Here is a 19,277-nt window from a genome sequence, read left to right as displayed (position 1 = left end):
ACATCCTGATTACAGGACCAGGAAGTGACGTTAGAGGGAGAGCTGAGTCCGATATGAGCAGCAGGTAAAAGATGCTGCTGACGAAGATTTCAAAAGAGGTATATGGGATGAGTGTGGGTGTAGCGGGGTAGGAATGCGGCAGGGAGAAGTGTGTGGGGGTGTGACACAGCAGTGTGGGTGTGTATGGCATGGGAATGATGGGTGCCACTGCCCTGGGCATCTCCTTCCCTTGCTACGCCACTGCTGACAGCACTCTCTCATGTAATGACTTCACCCATAAGAGAGCACTAAGTATTTGTGTGCTATCAGCATGAGCTCAGTGAAATTCAGATCTCCTCTCTCAGCATACTGAAACAAGGGTTGACAAATTATAGCTCTCGGTGTACTAAAGATGCAAAATCCAGAAGGCAAATTATTTGAAGTTCCATAGAGGATTGAAAGCCCACCTGTTTAAGGGCTTTGGTTATATGGAGGTTAATTCTATAACAAGGCACCTATCAAAGGCACTGTTTATGGTGCCTATTTCAAGCTTGTTCTATAAAGAAAAGTAGCTCTGTAGCTGGTGTAAATGCCTTCACCTAGTTGTGTGTTATAACTAGGGTTACCAGTCGTCCGGATTTCTCCGGACATGTCCTCCTTTTGAAGATATGTCCGGGGTCCAGGCGGCTTTTCAAAACCTGGCACTTTATCCAGGTTTTGAAAAGCTGTGTCAGGCAGGGAGGAAGTCCGCACATGCGCAGCCATCACGTGATGATGCCATGCACACGTGTGTGGGCACATGACGTTATCATGTAGCGTCAGCGCATGCGCGGACTTCCTTTCTGCCTGACAAGCGCAGGCAGCGAAGGGCGGGGCTAGAGCAGGCATGAGGTGGGATTAGGCCTGGGGACTTGGCATAACTAGGTGGGCCTAGGGGCGGGGCTAGGAGTCCGGATTTTCTGAAAGGAAAATCTGGCAACCCTAGTTATAGCACACATAAATGATAGTATTCTATGTGACTCCCCCTGAAGAATGCCTCTGCTACAAAGCAGGAAGCAGGAGATTCTTTAGGGAGTCACTGAGTGTGTGTATTTGTAGAGGAGCTTAAATGAGTGGAGTTTCAGGACCCTGACTTGAGTGGGAGGGGGGAGTAGTAAATAAAAGGAAGGTGTGAAGCCCAAGTGGGGCTTTCTTTTTTTTCCTAATTTTCTTCCAGAGCCCTATTACTGAGAGGAACTCCTGGAGATAGCAACTTGTGGGTAAGAGTCCGAGTGGATTTGCCAGCAAAGCAAACAGTGGAGTGTTTCAGCGTGATGGGAAGATAGCACGGTCCTGGGCTAAGGAGCGAGGGTGAGATCCACAGTGACTTGCCAGCAGTTAAGTTAAAGAGATTCTACATCTGAGGGTGGTTGCTAGGAGAGGACAGAGACAGAATTGTGTGGAGACCTATCTTAAGAGAAATCAAGTGTATGGGTAACCTTGCACAGTCCTCAGGATTGTTTCAGCATGGCGGGAAATTAACATGGCCCTGGGCTGATAGAAGAGGGAGGGACCCAGAGCAGCTTACCATGAGTAAAGCAGGAATTTGTGTGAAGAGATTTGGGAACACATAGAGGGATTATAATAATAATTTGTTTTGGTTTTTTTAAATAATTCTTTATTAATTTTCAAAAACTTCAACAGTGCAATACAACAAATGTACATTCAACTTTCACATGTTCATAATCAACCATTTTCCACCACCCACCCATCCAATAATCATTCATTAAACACAAAAACATATATTGCCGTAAAAACCTTACCCTATTCTGAATATTAATATCTTCCCAACCATCCCAAGTGTGAATATTCAAAAATCAATTTAAAACATAAATAACTCCCTCCCACCCTTCCCTGGATATGTACTAAAGTAAACAAAAAAAAACCCTGACTCACAGCCAACAAACAATTATAAGGAAGTGACATATGATGCCAATGGGCCCCATATCAATTTAGATATATAACCTTGCACCAAATTATCAGCATTTATTCTTTCATATCTATAACTAGAGCAAAGACTTGCTCACCAGAACAAAAAATTTAAACAATCACAGTTCTTCCAGTTTTGAGTGATCATCAAATAATAATTTGTGAATTGGAACTGTGACTAAGGATTTGATTAAAGAGACTTTTTGTAAATAGTTAAGTTTGAAACTGCTACTAAAACCTCAAGTAAAGTTCAAGTTATCAAGTTTTCAACAGTCTCAGCTATTCTAATTAAGTAAAAGACTGTATGGTGCGATTGAACGCCAGGGAAAGTTGTCCTTCAGCCTACTGGAGTAAATCTGGCCCCGGCCTGGGCCTAGCTGAAATAATTGCTAATCCTCCCCCTTTTCTTCCCTCACGGTTTAGCGTAAGGATTTTAAAATTATCTGGTAGAAGATCAATTATTATTGGATCTTCTTCAGACAATAGCCATGTTTTGGTTAGAAAAAGACAGGCTATTTGCTTGCTGATGATCCAATCTTTAATTAGGAAAGCTTTATTCCTGACAGATCTAGTATTAAGATATGCACAGGGAACAGAGGCGGATGTGATAGGCTTGGTAGGAGTAGTGGTTCTGATAGGTTTTACTTCCCTTATTCTTTTTTTAAGGGTTCGTTGATGTCTTCCTTTATTTGAGATTACGTTAATATGATTTACCCTGTCTTCTTGTGGGTTAATTATGTGCTTGATTGATAGATCAGGGTAATAGACTGAATTTAATTGTGGATAGAGTGAGTTAACATCTTTGATGCTACCGCTTATTAGATAGATCAATAAAATCAATAGAAAATTCATGTTTGCAGGGTAATATGTCTCTTCCTTTTTGCAATAGCTATACTGGTTTCCCTAACATTCCCAATTTAGTTGATAGCATACAGATTGATTTGGCTCTTAAGATGTAGCCAGTAACTGATAGTAGTGGTTGTGTTGGGGGAGTTAGCTCTCCCAACCTAAGTCATGCATGTATCTAATATATGCGTATAACAATCACTCATGCGTTTAATATATGCGTCTAACACATGCATCTAATACATGCGTTTGATGTGTCTAATATATGCATCCCATGCATCTAATACATGCATTTAGCAATCACATATGTGTCTAATACATGCATCTAATGCATCTAGTACATGCGTCCCAGGCATCTAATACACGCATTTAGCAATCACACATGTGTCTAACACATGCATCTAACAATTACATATGCATCTAACAATATGGCAAGTAAAGTGCGGAGAACAAAAAGCTTTAGCAAAAAATCTTAACAGAAGAACCTTAGCAGGGTGGGAAGGAAGATGGAGGATCCTTTCCTCTCTGTTCTGTCTGTTTGAAATCGACTGTGGACCCTCGTTGGCCTTTTTCAAAGGGCTGAAGCAGGCAGGTCAGTCCTTGGAGACGGGACAAAGGCCCCGACGCTGATTGTGCTGGTCGGGTCGGCAGGGCAGGAAGGGAAGATGAAGGATCCCTTCCTCTCTGTTCTGCCGCTTGAAAAACGGCTGTAGCACCCTCGTTGGCCCTTTTCAAAGGGCTGAAGTAGGCAGGTAAGTCCTTGGGGGCGGGACAAAGGCCCCGATGCTGGTTGTGCTGGTCGGGTTGGCAGGGCAGGGAGGGAAGATGGAGAATCCCTTCCTCTCTGTTCTGCCGCTTGAGATGTACAGCATCAGCATCGATGAGACAAACTTAGTTTTTCTTGTTGCATAGAAGTTTTGGGACCCCAGAAGTTAGATAGTTCTAAGTCAAATCGATGCTGGCACTGTCATCTAGACATAGGGACACTGGATCATCTGTTGTTCTATTGTCCTTTGATACTCAACTTTTGGAAATCTATTTGGGGACATATTAACTTGATTTTAGAGACTGTGATTCCATTATCTTATGAAATGGTAATTTGTGGGACATTATTATCCCTTAAGCCACCAATAGATAGACATAAAACCAGACTGTTAGGGATTATGACTTGGATAGCCATTCAAATGGTCACAAAGAATTGAAAAAACTTTGATCGCTTGAATTTTAGTTTTTGGTGGCACTCATTATGCCTTTGTTACAAGATGGAAAAAATGATAAATGATCAAAGGGGAAACACTAAGGTATTTCAACTAACATGGGGTCCGTTGACCAACTTTATTAATAATAAATGATTGATTTATTAATACACTTCTTAATACAATTTACCACCAAAGGGTGGGCAGGAGGGTTGGTGATATCTTAGATTTTTATAGATGTTAAATTGGGAAAGGTTATTGAAGGAATTTTTATATATATATATATTAATTTTATCTTGCTTAGTCATTTGGGTGGGTGGGGGGGGGGAAGAGTGGTTGTTTATGTTTTTCTGAAAGATTAATGTGCTTTTTCTTGATTTATTATATGCACCTTTAACTCTTAATTGCACTGTTGCTGGTTTGGAAAATCAATAAAGATTTTAAAATAGAAATTTTACAAATAGATAAATGACAGAATTCAGAAAGGTGTGAAATGAATACAGAGGAGCCCATTTGAGAGGATGGGATCCAAGCAAAGCAAATAGAGAGGTATCGCCTAATTGGAATAGTAGTACAATCCTAATCAAAGGCATTTTCTGCACAAAGGCTCTTTGTGAGGCAGACTAGATTGACCTTTGTAGCCACACTGCAGACCAAGTCCGGGCTCTACAGTGCTCCTAGTGGCTATACATAAAAAGTATATCAGCGTGTGACCCGGACCGGAGTCACCCTGCAGGTACTGGATTGAACAAAAGGAACTCAAAATCAAAACACAACCACAGTTGCACAAATGTTCATAACGCAAATTTACTCTTCAAATAAAGGTAAGGATGATCCACACAAAGCAGATAGTTTGGTTAGTAAAGTCTCATCAAAACTCCAAGGGGAAAAAAAACCCCAACTTAGATAACAGTTCAGGGTTTTCCTCTTTTTCAAACACTAGTCAATAATTCCTCCCCTGAGGACTTGCTCTCCTCAGAGCTACTTTTCCTCAGGATTCCCACTGCCCGCTCTCCAGCAGGTGTTAATGCAAAAACAATATAGTTCTCTGCTCTGGTATCCTCAAAGATTTACAGTTTCCAAAACAGAAGCCTCCAGCAGCTTTAAAAGCACTGCTGGGCAGTGGAGAGTGTCCAAGGTTTGCCTTTCCAAAAGATTTACAACACAGCCTTCAAATTCCCTCCCTGGGTGTTTGCAAACCTCTCCCCAGAAAGACACTTTCAGCTTCTTAAATGCCCAACCAAAAATGCAGAGTTTCAAAAACAAAGTCCAAAACAAAACTCACAGTCTTAGGCTTCTTTCTGGCATCTGGTGATTAAGCCTACTTCCATTGGTTCAGGAACTTCCCCAAACTCCTGTGGCAATACTCCTTGCAGTTCCATAGGAGTTTCTTCATCTGATATTGGCAGATCCAGGGAGTCACCAGCTTCTGCAACCTCCATAGGTGTACAGCTATTATCTCTGCTTGGACTGGGAGAATCATCGGGAGAGAGAGACCTCAACTTTCTCCCTAGCTTGCTTAACTGCCTGTTCCAAGCTGCTGGCTTTTCAAGTGAGGGACCACGCCCTGATCTAGCTGAGTCGGCCTGAAACTGCACGGTTCTTGGGCTCCCCTGGTGGTGACCTGGATACAGAATACCTTGAGAATTCTTAGTTCTCCCGGCTCCCCCTAGTGGACGACCGGGCAAACACCGTGACCAAGGCCAGGACGGATCCTGCCTGGTCACACCTTGCTAGTCTTTTATCTGATGTTTATTATTATGGGGTCATTTTACAATGTTGTAAGCATTAACGCGCTTACTGCAGTATTAAAGGGCTTGCCATAAGGATATGCTGAGGAGGTCTCATGGTAATATTGGGATGTGCGGTAATCAGCAGGTTAGTATTCCTGTATGCTGACTGATTAGTGTGTAATGACGTGTGAGCCCTTATTGCCTACAAAATAGGTGGCAGTAAAGGCTCACACAATCTTTTTTAATGGACATATGCTAATGACAAAATTAGCACATCCATTAATTCAAGAAATAGGAAAATCCACCATTTTGTTGCAGTCTAAAATGGCCTTAACATGTGGAAAAGACCCTCATAAGGGCATCCTAAGGCCATTTTTTGTGCTAGTTTGTAAAAGAAAAAACTGACGGCCTTTTTTACAAAGCCGCGCTAACGGTCCCGAAGCCCATAGAGATTTAAAGGGCTTCGGGGCTGTTGCTGCGTGACTTTGTAAAAGAGGCTGTGAGTTTTGGCCAGGTACTAGTGATCTGGATTGGCCACCATGAAAACGGACTACTAGGCCTGATGGACCATTGGTCTGACCCAGTAAGGCTGTTCTTAAATACTATTTGGGGATTCTTGGCTGATGAAAAATCAAATCAGATGCAATGTAAGTGTAGTGAACCTCTCAGATCAGTGGGGTATATGAATATATAGTATACTGGTGCATGAACAGACTGAGTTCTGGGACTAAACCACATCAACAGCCCCATTTGAGATAAAACATAGAAAATGGAATTGATACATCTATGTTAGGGCATGTTCAATACTGGTAGTACTTCAGAAAAAGAGCTGCTGATGTGGAGCCTCTTCTAAAAAATAAATGTATTTGCTGGACACTAATCTCACAAAATCATGCAATTATTCATAACTCAATTGATTTCAATATTCACTTGTATGCTGCTTCAGGATCATCGGAGTTTTAACGCAGTAATTCTTCACCAGTGAGGAGTGTGTGGCGCAGTGGTTGGATCTGCAGCCTCAGCACCTGGGGGTTGTGGGTTCAAACCCCGCTCTGCTCCTTGTGACTCTGGGCAAGTCACTCAGTCCTCCTTAGCCCCAGGTACGCCATAGATAGATTGTGAGCCCACCGGGACAGATAGGGAAAATACTTGAGTACTTGATTGTAAAAAAACGCTCAGATAAACCTTGATAGGTGATATATAAATATCTAATAAACTTGAAACTTTTTTTTTAAAATACTGCTATAATCGTCCAAGATCCTTTTTGCATATCTTTCATATAATAAATAAAAATATTCTTATAATTTTTTATATATTGTTTCAATTCTTTAGGATTTTAATCAAGTCTTAAACACTTATCTCAATAAGTCTATTTCTATGTTTCAGTTGGCTGGGGACTTTTGGCAACATGTTTTGCATCACAGGCTGTTTCAAGGCTGTCCCCTAGACATGATTTTAAAAAATAGTGTTTATTAATACATCTTTCTCCGACATATTACCACATATTTACTACTCATTAAAGTTCTCATTTTCTTACCTATAACATTCCGTCCCACCATCTAGACAGAAATATTCTCTGGACAAGATGGTGATGACATTTTTAAAAGTTTTTTTATGTGGGTTTTTTTGTGACGTCATTACATTCTCCATTCTAATTGGACTAAAATTCTTATACTCAATACATTCCATTCTATACAATTCTATCTCCCTATTGATTGCTAAACTCATAATTCCCTTATATTATATTATATTAGAAATTAAAAAGAGTTAGCCATTCGATTTCTAGATTTAAACCTTTAGGTATTACCGTCTCCAATGAAAAAAATCCATTTCTGTTCTTTGTAATTTAAAAACATTTTGTAATTTCCACCTTCTCACCCTTCTTGTATTTGATCTAATATACGCCATCTAGTGCATTTGCTGGGACATGCACCTGAAGCAATCAGGGCCTGATTCTATAAATGGCACCTAAATCGGTAGGCTCCTAGGGAAATGGTGCCTACCGCATGTCAAATTTAGGCACCATTTGTAGAATTGTGCCTTCTGGCGCCTAAATCAAGTTGGGCGCTGGTAGGCATCTACAGCTTAGGTGCCAGTGAATTAGGCCAGGGTTTTCCTGGCTTAAAATACTAGTGCCTAACACTTTCCATGCTCAAACTCTGCCCCTAACCACGCCTGCTTTTGTTAGGCGACGGTAGGTGCCATGCTGAATTCAGTACGGAACATAAATTAATCATATTTTAATTGTTTTAAAATGGCTTTTAATGGCATTTTCAATTATCACAGCAATTTAAAAAAAATTAAATTCTGCACCAAAATTGTCTAGGTGCTGCCAATCTAGATACCATTTATAGAATCAGGCCCTCAATTCACAAAGATACACATTGAAATATTGATCAGAAGCACTTTAGTCATCAATACAGAGCCTATGGGGCTCATAATCGAAATGGAAATACGTCTAAAATCCCGCCTAAATTGGCACTTGGACGATTAAAAAGACAAGTCGTTCAAGTGCCGATAATCGAAATGGGTTTAAGACGTATCTAAAAACAGCTTAGGCCTTTTCAGTGCTGTTGTACACCCAGAGCTGAAAGGGGCATTTTAGGAGGAATGGTGAGGGCGGGATTTGGGCAGGACATGGGCTGACCTAGACTTAGTCGTACTGCAAGTGTAACTAAAAGTTTAACGAGACTGCCTAGATGGAACTTGTATGTTGTGACTTAGGCCATGTAAGAACAGGTCTAAGTGCCTAGAAGGTATCCAAAGTGACCAGATAACTAGACCCCCCACACACTGCCCCAGGGATCACTGACTCCCCCACAACACTATAAAAATCGGAATAAAAACGTACATTACTGCCTCCAGAACATCAGCACTGGGTATAGGAAAGGCTAGTGAACCACAGAGAGAAGGACCCAGGCCCATAAGCCACTGTAACCACTGCATTCATAGTGAAACAAGTGCACCTCCTAAAACCCTATTGTACTGCCCTATAGGTGCCACCTGCAGCCATAAGGGCTTTTGGGGTGGTAGACATGTGGGTTTAGTAGGTTTTGGGGGGCTCACCATGACTATAAGGGAGTTATGGTGAGATGTTCATTTAGCACCCTTTTTATGAAGTTTGCAACAGTGCCCTGTAAGGTGACCCACTACTCTATTGCCACGTCTGGGTGGCCAGTCCATGACTTTGCTGGCCCCTCCCATGTCCAAAAGGTCTTGTTCTAGGTGTTTTTGACTTGCATGAATTTTTGGACGAGAATGGGGTATAAAGATAGATGACTTAGCGGTCTGGATGATCAAACGGCTGGACGTACAGTTAGACGATTCTCAAAAAAAAATATTTTGGATGTATTTTTCAAGAATGGACTTTAGAGACTGCCAACTTTGGGCGACTAGCGACTTAGGCCCAAAACGGACTTAGATGTATTTTTTTATTATGCCTCTCCACGCTTTTTCTCATGCCACTTTAGAAATTGAATGTTTAAAATTGAACGTATTATATCCTCTTTCTGCCAGAAGATGGTCCATAAAGCTGTTTACCCTTTCAGTAGGTCATATTTTTATAGTTTTTAAAGCAATAAATACCCCATACTTGTAATTCGTTCTTATTATATATTGTTTTCTTTTTAGAATCTACTCAATTTAATACATTTTTGAAGATGATATCGAAGTTTATTGATGGTCAACTTTCAGCAGCTCAGTAAGTGTGATCTGAAAGAATGTATACAATAGTAATGGAATCTAAGAGAAGCAAATTATGAGGTCTATGTGAATAAAATCTTATGATTAGATTTCTTTTTTTTTACTATTTTACATATTTCCAAGACTGAAGAAAATATTAAATCATCATCAAGCATATTTTAATTATATTTTTATGTTAAATCTAATGTACCAAATTATGTATTTGTTAGTATCCCAGGACAAGCAGGCAGCATATTCTCACATGTGGGTGACATCATCCATGGAGCCCCAGTACAGACAGCTTTAAAAGTGCATCACAACATTAAGAACTTGAGAAAGTTCGTGAACTGCCCACACCGCGCATGCGCGTGTACCTTCCCTCCTGATGCCACTCTCAGCTCCACAGTTCTTAGTTTTCCGCGGAACTAAGAAGTCATGTTTCTGAACGTTGTTCAAATTTTTGCCTTTGCCTTTCCGCTCACGTGTATTTTTCTTCTTATTTGATTTATTTCTTTATCCTTTTAGTTTCTTTTTTTTAAAAAAATCCCCAAATCAGTTGGGACATTTCTTTCCTCACTGTTTTCACCTCGCAGGTTTTGCCTATCGAGGCCTCTTCTTTTTCCTCAGCCATTGAATTCAATTTGGCTGAGGAGGTTTTTCCGTCGTCCCAATCGCTAACCGGTTTTAAAAAGTGTTGCAGGTGCCAAAGCAGATTTCCATCACTGACCCACATAGTTGGTGCTTACAGTGCCTTGGCCCGAAACACTATGTTGAATCCTGCACGTGGTGTTCTACCCTGCAAAAACGTACCATTAAGAGTCGTAAGATCAAAAGTTTGTTCGGCGCCGGTATGGACACCGAGAAGACGTTGCAGTCTTCTACATCGAAAGCATCTACATTGACGTCAGCATCGGGGGGACATTGCTCTATCGGGTAAGCCAGCTAAAAAGCCGCCAGCTTCCCAACAGGTCTCGCAGGTCAACATTGCATCGAGTCCATTGATGCCGACCAAGCAACGACCGTTCTTGTGTTTAGCCTCTCCTCCATTGAGGTGTGCATCCTCTTCACTGTCACCTTCTCTGAAGCTAGACAAGGTACTGATGGTTCCGGCAGAACACCAAGCAGTACCAGTGCTCTTGTAGCGCTTTTTTTTTGTACCGATTTTTAAGCATAATATATATATAATTCAGTCAATAATATGTACATCGCTGCATACATCTAATAATGCCAAATAAATTATTATTAGTAGGTGCTGAATATTCAGACTTTTTTTTTAAACTATACTAGTCAATGTTAAAAAAAAAAAAAAAGCTGTTCACTGAAACTCATTATTGACCTATTACTGGGTTATGCTCACACTGATGCTCACTTTCCTTAGGGCCCCTTTTACAAAGCTGCGGTAGTGTTCCCTGTGTGGCAAATGCAACACAGCCCATTTAATTCCTGTGAGCTGCGTCACATTTGCTGTGCCAGGACTTGCTACCGTGGCTTTGTAAAAGGAGCCTTTAGTATTCTTAGAAAGGAAATTTTAGGATTTACCAGGGGGCCCTCCCCCCAACTTTCTAGAGAAAGAGCAAGTGGATTTCTGATGATTTTGCACCCTACCTCATACCTGGCTTTGTATGAGCAGTGTTCTGACAAAAGATATTGCTTGCAGAGTGTTTAAAGGTTATAGTGCAATAATTTAGTTTGTGTTCTTTTTGCTAGGCATGTGAGTTTACTCAGTGACTATGTGGAGTCTGAATTTTTTCTGATTGATGGAGATTCACTGCTAATCACCTGTTTAGCTGATCAGACACTGAAGAAGGGACAGAATCTGCATCTCTTTTATTTAATAGAACATTTTTTATTGGATTTAACAGAAAAAGGAGCAAAGTTTGAACTCATTTTCTTCCAGGTAACAACTTTATATATTTCTAATTGTTACATTTGGCTCATGGGATCATTTGGTATCTCTTTACAAGGCATTAGATAATGTTTTAGGGAGCACAATTCAAAGCATTTTACCTAATTTAATTTTAATTTATAAAATTTAATTAATAAAAAGACTTCAAGTGGTCCAGAGAAAAGCGACAAAAGTGATATGGGGCTTGTGCCAAAAGAAGTACAAGAAGAGATTGGAAGACCTGACCTTGTATGCTCTAGGGGAGAGGGACAGGGGAGACAATATACAAACATTTAAATACTTGAAAGGTATTAATATAGAAACACATCTTTTCCAGAGAAAGGAAAATGATAAAATGAGGTGGCATGAATTGAGGTTGCAGGTTGGCAGACATAAGAATATTGTTAGGAAATTCTATTTCGCGGAGGGTGGTGGATGCCTGAGGGAGGTGGAGGAGATGAAAACAGTCACGGAATTCAAAAAAGTGTGAGATAGCACAGAGGATCTATAATTAGAAAATGAATGGAATGAAACAAATTAAGATCAGTACTGGGCATATATGGTGATTTTGTTTAGGATGAACTGGGGAGGAGAAGCTGCAGTGACAGGATGGTTAGGATAGGCTGGAGTGGGCTTCAATGGCAACTCCAGCAGTGGGATCCTAAAGACTGTACCGACTGTATTCTATAGTCTATTGCCCAGAAATATTAAAGGAAAGACAATTTAACCATGAATATACTGTATAATGAGCGTGACTATTGGGCAGACTGGATGGACCATTCCAGTCTTTTATCTGTTGTCATTTACTATATTACTATGTAAATTGTTTTGAAAATTACTGTCCACTCCCTGTCCTCCTATGAGCAGGTCAAAGCAGTGGTGTGGCCACAGGTGAACCTGGGTGGATACAAGCCCACCCAATTTTCCCTCAGGCACACCCAGTTTAATAGCCCAAGAGACTCCCCCAAGATACCTCAATCGTGGCACCTAACTACTCTCCTTTGCTCCAATCCGGCATCTGCTTATTCGGGGGTCTGTTGCCTGGCATCTGGTCATCTTTCTCTGAAACACTTTTCCCCTTCTCCAGTCTCCTTTAGAGCCATTGCTGCCAATGATTCTTATGGGCAACCCGCAATAGCCCTGCAGGCTTCTCTCTACCATACCCACCCTCAATGACATCTCCTTCTGTTTTTTCACTGGCAGGGAGGCTGTTGACGGAATCCTGCAGGATTGGCGCAGGTTGCCTATAAGACTTTCATTTTCACAGTGGTCATCACAGATTGCCTAGTAACTGTACCACAGCATTTTTTGGGACGGCACCCTACATACAAGTGTCCCCTGAAGAAGGGGTTTTTATTAGCACTGAAACAAGGATCCTTGTTGGGACTCTTTTAACGTTTGCACAATTTAATAAAGACCCATTTTGGTTGAATGAGCCATCCAGCTTGTCTTTCTCCTGTTTGTACATCTTTATCCTAAGACAAGGGTTTCTTCTTTTGTACTGTTTGGTTCTATAAGAATCGCCACCATCTATGATTCCGAGGAAGATTAGGGGGGGAGGTGTTTCAGAGAAAGATAGGCAGATGCCATGCCACAGTTCCCTGGAGGAGAAGATGCCATTTTGGGGCAGGGGAGAGGAGACTGATGAAGACATGAATAGAGGCAAAGGGGATGAAAAGGAAGAGACAGGGAGAGATGGATGCAGGGGCAGAGGGAAAGGTTAAAAAAAACTATGTACAGGGTATGGGTGGGCAGGGCCCACCCAGGTTAAATCTGCCCCCCCAAAAAAACTGGCAAGTCTGGCTATGCTCCCAGGTCAAAGTACTGTGCAACTAAAGGGTTTACATTGCTCCCCCGCAAATTTGCAGCCCGTGGTTCACAGTCCCAGTATTTTACGACCGCAAAGGAGAGGCAGGAGAGGGGAGCTGAAGCGGGCAGCCGGAGCGCCGGCGAATGACGGAAATCACTCGCGGTATGCTCCAACCGCCTCTTCCTATGTCAAAGCAGCTCCTAATTGGTGAGGCCCGACTTTAGTACAGGAAGAGGCGGTCAGAGCTTTACTCGCCGGTGCTCCGGCTGCCCTCTCCTGCCTCTCCAGCTGCCCTCTCCTGTCTCTCCTACCTAAAAAACGTATTTGCATTTTTTTGACATTCGCGGGGGTTCCTGTATAATAATTTTTTTTTAAAGTCCAAAAACCAGCCTAAGTCGGTACTTGGATGATAAAAAAGAGAGGTCGTCCAAGTACTGATAATCAAAACGCGTGTTTGGAAAGGGTGTCCGGCAGGAGGGACTGGGCATCTCTCCTGCCGTGATCGTTTGGGGTATGGGACGGTTCCATGATTCTCTAACCAACGTTGTTTATGACAGACGTTAGTTAGAGAATCATGCTTTTAGGCAAAGGACTGGCCCCTCCTTCGCCTAAAAGGTCTTGTTTTAGACTTTTGGGACTTGGGCTAATTTATGGTTGGAAATGTGTTGTAAGCACATATGTAGTGGCGCTCTGGGTTGATTAAATTGCTGAACATACAGGTAGGCCATTCTCGAAATAAACCACATTTTGGACTTTTTTTTGAGAATGGACATTTCCCTGCTACCTACTTTGTGCACCTAGGGCCTTAGGCCAAAAGGGGACTTAGACGTTGTTTTTGATTATGCCCCTCTAAGATTATGTGCAACTAAGTACTGGGCAACTAAGATTATCCCAGGACAAGCAGGCAGGTATTCTCACTAGTGGGTGATGTCATCAGACAGAGCCCCGGTACGGACGTCTCACAAGCACGTGTTGCTTGTAGAAACTTAAAAGTTTCTAGATGCCCGCACCGCGCATGCGCCGGTGCCTTCCCGCCCGGAGGTCCGGGCGTGTCTCCTCAGTTCTTTTCTTTCCGCGGAGCTGAGAAGTTCAACTTCATCATGCGCTAGCTGAATTCAGTTAAATTTGCCTTCCTTGTCCGCGTTTTCGCTTTCTTTTAATTACAGTTAACAGTACTTTTCTTTTTCAGTAAAAAAAAAAAAAAAAAAAGAAGATTATTTCCTCCGGCGGGTCGAACGGGCCGGCCACGTGGCTCAGGCCCACTGGCTTCGACCTCGCGGCGGAGATTTTCCGGCCTATGTCCCGGCCAATCACCGGGTTTAAAAAGTGCAGCAAGTACCAACGCGCGATTTCACTCACGGACCCTCACCGGCGCTGTTTGCAGTGTTTGGGCCCTGACCACATTCCGAAATCGTGCAGGCCTTGCTCTACCCTTACGGCACGCTCATTCAAGCGGCGTTGCCTATTGTGGGAATCGATGTTCAAGATGGACGCAGCTAAGGATCCCTCAGCCTCCACTTCATCTGATACCTCCCCGGTTCGGGCGAAACCGGTATCGACCCCTCCTGCATCGAGTGTGGTGAAACCGGCATCGTTCATCCCGACACCATCCACGAGCTCGACGTCGGTGCCTGCCCCGGTCTCCTCGGTTCAGGTACCTCTTCCTTCCACAGTGCCACCAGTGGTCATCAAAGTGCCGAAAGCTACTAAGCAGAAGCACTCGACCTCGAAGGAGCGCGATGACCGTGCAGGAGGACCCCCTTTCGGTGCGGATCCCTCCTTATCGGCTTCGCTACGGTCCATGCTGGAAGCTCAATTCGTTGAGCTCATGCAGACCATCGGACCCGGGCTCATCGCTGCCATACAGGGTGACCTCCCGGTACCGGTCCAAAGGGGCGGTCCGCCCCCTCCCCCTCCTCCACGCCGTTCGACCTCGAAAACCGACGAGGACGAACGGGGGAGGGCGGCGATGCCCATGCGGCAAGCCTCGCTTACCGATATGCCGCCATTAGAGCCCATTACGCCTCCGCGCCAACATGGGACCAGACCTCCGATCGATACTCAAAGCCCTGGGCATAGTCAGGAAGAGTTCTTCCGTACTCCTTACCAGACTTGGGTAGCATCGCAAGAATCCGCATCGCAACCCCAGTTGCGATCCACCGCTTCCAGCCCTATCCACCACTTGGGGGCCTCGGGAGACCATGCGATGCACAGACGATCCCGATCCCCGTCCCGCCACCGAGACGGGCACCGATCAAGACACTCATCCTGGCACTCTTCACGCCATTCGGAGGTGTCACCGCAGAAAAAACTGCAACGTATGGGATACTCCTCATCAGAGGTGTCCCCTCCGGAGGGACCGGAGTACGAGGAGACACCCGTACCCGATTCTCCTTGCCACTCCCCGATGTCCATGGACCCGGAGGCCTCCTCCTCCTCCAGCCCGTCCCACAGACCGACGCTGGCGGATCAATTGTCTTTCTCATCATTCCTCCGACAAATGGCGGATGATCTGGATGTGACCCTTGACACGGGCTCCCGATACTCCAAAGAGTATCTGGACACCATGCATTTACCTAACCCTCCAACGGAGTCGCTTCGGCTCCCCCTGCATAAATTGCTGGATCAGACCTTCATGCAGTGTTTCGAAACACCGTACTCCATACCGGCGATTCCCAGCAAACTCGATGCTCGATACCGCATCGTGCACCATAAAGGGTTTGAGGGCCCTCAACTCTCCCACCAATCCCTACTGGTCGAGTCCTCTCTTAAACGCTCTCATCCCTCCCAGGTCTACGCCTCTGTACCGCCGGGCCGAGAGGGGAGAACGATGGACAAATTTGGTAGAAAATTCTATCAAAACTCCATGATGGCGTCACGGGTGCTGAACTACAATTTCTTTTTCTCTTCCTATCTGGAGTTCTTCTTGCCGGTGCTCCGCAAGTTCACTCCGTTCATAGACACCCAAGCTCGATTCGAGTTCGAGGAAGTGGTAGCCTCCCTCTCCCAATTACGCCTCCAGCTGATGCAATCCTCCTTCGATGCATTCGAACTCTCGGCACGTGCTGCCGCAAGCGCGGTAGCCATGCGTCGCCTGGCATGGCTCCGTACAATCGATATGGATCCCAACCTCCAGGACAGACTCGCCAACGTACCATGTGCGGGAGCTGACCTGTTCGATGAGTCTATCGAAACTGTTACCAAGAAGCTGTCGGATCATGAAAAATCTTTTCAATCCATCCTGCGGCCCAAACCCAAACCTCAACAGTCTCGACCTTCCAGGCCACCCCTGATTTACCAGCGGCGTTACATGCCCAGACAAACGCCTGCTGCGAGACAACCTGCGAAGAGACAACCTCCCCAGAAGTCTCAGCAAAAACCTCAGCCACCGGCTGCACCTAAGGCTCCCCAGCCCTTTTGACTCCCCTCCCGGGAGCATAACCGACACCGTTCTGCACTCAGCCTCTCCCATAGGGGGCCGCCTCCATCTTTTTTACCATCGATGGGAGGCCATAACCACGGACCTATGGGTCCTTACCATCATAAGAGAAGGATACTCTCTTCAATTCCATCGGGTCCCCCCGGACCATCCTCCAAGAGAGTATCCTTCAAGCTCGACGCAGACCGCCCTTCTTCTTCAGGAAGTCCAAACCTTACTTCAGCTTCGGGCTGTCGAGCCGGTCCCGTCAGACCAATTGAACCGAGGGTTTTACTCCCGGTACTTCCTCGTCCCGAAGAAAACGGGCGACCTGCGACCCATTTTAGACCTTCGGGCCCTCAACAAGTTTCTGGTCAAAGAGAAGTTTCGCATGTTGACTTTGGCTTCTCTATACCCCCTCCTTGAGCAGAACGACTGGTTATGCTCCCTGGATCTCAAGGAGGCCTACACTCACATCCCCATTCACTGCCTGCTGTCCCTGGATAACAACTGTTACGGTAAGTAACATTGCTTTATGTGCAGATCACTACAGCTTTAAAAAGATGTTGAAAACCAAACTGTTTGTAGATGCATACTTTTGATCTGCCTTTCCTAAGTTGTTTGGGCATTTTTGTAACATTTTTAAAATAGGTTACTGAAGAATTTGTAGGTTTTATTTTCGTATGTGTTGATATTATTTTAAAGAATGATTTGTATTGGGGATTTTTTTTTTCATTTTTACTTTATGTATGTTTATTTGGAAACTGCTGTGACTCCAGGTGACATTAAATTTTTTAATACAGAAATAAATATTCTATCATCATATTTTTTACTTTTTACAGGATGCAAAACATCTCTATTTCCATTGTTCGGACCTCATTTCCCTGCGCACCGCCTTAATTATTCACCTTGATATCAATACGGACATTGATGTTCATACCCAGTTTTCCAGTTTTTTATCACCAGAATGGCAGAAGTTCCTGAAGAAAAGACACCCATATTTTCTATTTGTTTCTCATGAAGGAATAAATCTTTATCACACACAGTTTTTAAAGTTATTTATGGCTCATGCTCTGGCAAACAAAATAAATGTGGTACTCACTGAAGGACAAGAATCTGATGCTGTAAGAGTTTATGGCTTTCATATCCAGAATAAATATGAACACCAGCATTTTGTGTGTAAGGTAAGTAGCTAAGCACATATTCATTTAAAATACAACATTGACTTTTCTTGCCCCGTATATGATAGGTGAAATAAGATTGACATTTTGGGAAACTTAGGGCTCCTTTTACTAAGCTGCGATAGCGGTTTTAGTGTGTGCTGAGCACGTGCTGAATTGCTGCGCGCGCTAGACCTCAATTGAGCTGGCGTTAGTTCTAGCTGTGTAGCGTGGGTTTAGCGCGTGCTAAAATCCTGCATGCGCTAAAAATGCTAAACTAAACTAAACCTTAAGTTTGTATACCGCATCTTCTCCACAGAAGTAGAGCTCGGCACGGTTTACAGGAGTTAGTATAGAAAGGAAGTACCATGAAAAGAAGAAGGACTTAGAGAGAGAAGTTTAGAGGGACTTTGTATATCAATGAGGGAGGGGTCATTGCATTTTAGAGAAAAGCCAAGTTTTCAAATGTTTTCAGAAGAGTTGGAAGGAGGTCAGGCTCCGAAGCGGGGGTAGTAAAGCTGTTCCAGAGTTCAGTGATCCTGAAGAAGAGGGAAGTCCCTAATTTTCCTGCATGGGATATGCCTTTTAAAGAGGGGAAGGATAGTTTGAATTTTTGAGTGGATCTGGTGGTGTTGGGATTAGAGGAGTTCCAGGATAATGGAAAAAGGGGAGGCAGGATACCGTGTAGAGGCTTGAAGGTTAGGCAGGCGCATTTGTAGTGAACCCTAAGGATTACTGGGAGCCAGTGAAGCTTAGACAGAAGCGGGGAGACGTGGTCAAATTTGCTTAGGTTTTGTAAAAGTCTTAAAATAAAATTAGCTATGGGGGGAGGGTGGATTATTATGTCTTAATTTTCAAGAATTTTGCCAACCAAAAGTATAGCCTATTGCTGCATGACAAGTATAACTAGTTACTGCATAAGTCTATCTATTGTCACCTAAAAGTATAGCCAGTTGCTGTCTAAATCGAAGCATGAATAACAGAATTCTGACTAAACAGAAGCATTAGTAGAAGATAGATTATACTAGCCTAGTACCCGAATCCCAAAATACGATCAATTACCTTAGGTTATCTGATCACTAACCTTATGTTATCAGACAAAATGGCAATTCTTAACAAATTCCAACTGATATTAGGGATACTGTTCCAGATGCTGGTGCAATGATGAAAAGGCCCCTCAACCAATCCCTACCCACCTCTCCTGACACAGGCCAACTAAGCTGATCAAACCAACAGGTTCCCACAGATTTGTACAAGACTGTTCAGAACAAGGTCCACTACAAATCCCTGTAGTAAACACTGCCCGTAAACCCTTCAAACCATATAGAAATAAGTCCAAAAACAGAAACCTAAAAAAGTTAGAATTTACTGAAATTCCCACCTCAACCAATTATGAAAACCTTAAGGGATTCTATCTAAATACCCGTTCCGTGAGAAATAAAGCACAAATAATATACGATTGGACAGAGCAAATAAATCTTGACTTCCTGTTTCTGACAGAAACCTGGATGGTCTCTGACACGGACATTATCATGAAAGAAATCCTACCACAGGGATACAAAATACTTCCACTATCAAGAAGCTGGAAAAAGGGGATGGCC

General features: G+C 43.4%; 1 protein-coding gene across 1 annotated transcript in view; it reads left to right on the top strand.

Annotated features, from left to right (window-relative positions):
• Window positions 1-19,277, top strand: part of LOC117366815 (probable ATP-dependent RNA helicase DDX60) — a 288,878-nt gene that overhangs the window by 8,615 nt on the left and 260,986 nt on the right. Inside the window, exons 3-5 of the mRNA XM_033958734.1 lie at window positions 9,353-9,422; window positions 11,111-11,300; window positions 17,359-17,700. Coding sequence (XP_033814625.1) covers window positions 9,353-9,422; window positions 11,111-11,300; window positions 17,359-17,700 — 602 coding nt within the window. The remainder of the gene's footprint in view (window positions 1-9,352; window positions 9,423-11,110; window positions 11,301-17,358; window positions 17,701-19,277) is intronic.

Source organism: Geotrypetes seraphini, chromosome 1, assembly GCF_902459505.1.
Source record: "Geotrypetes seraphini chromosome 1, aGeoSer1.1, whole genome shotgun sequence".
In the NCBI taxonomy this organism is placed as follows: domain Eukaryota; kingdom Metazoa; phylum Chordata; class Amphibia; order Gymnophiona; family Dermophiidae; genus Geotrypetes; species Geotrypetes seraphini.
This window is presented reverse-complemented; position numbering and strand designations above follow the sequence as displayed.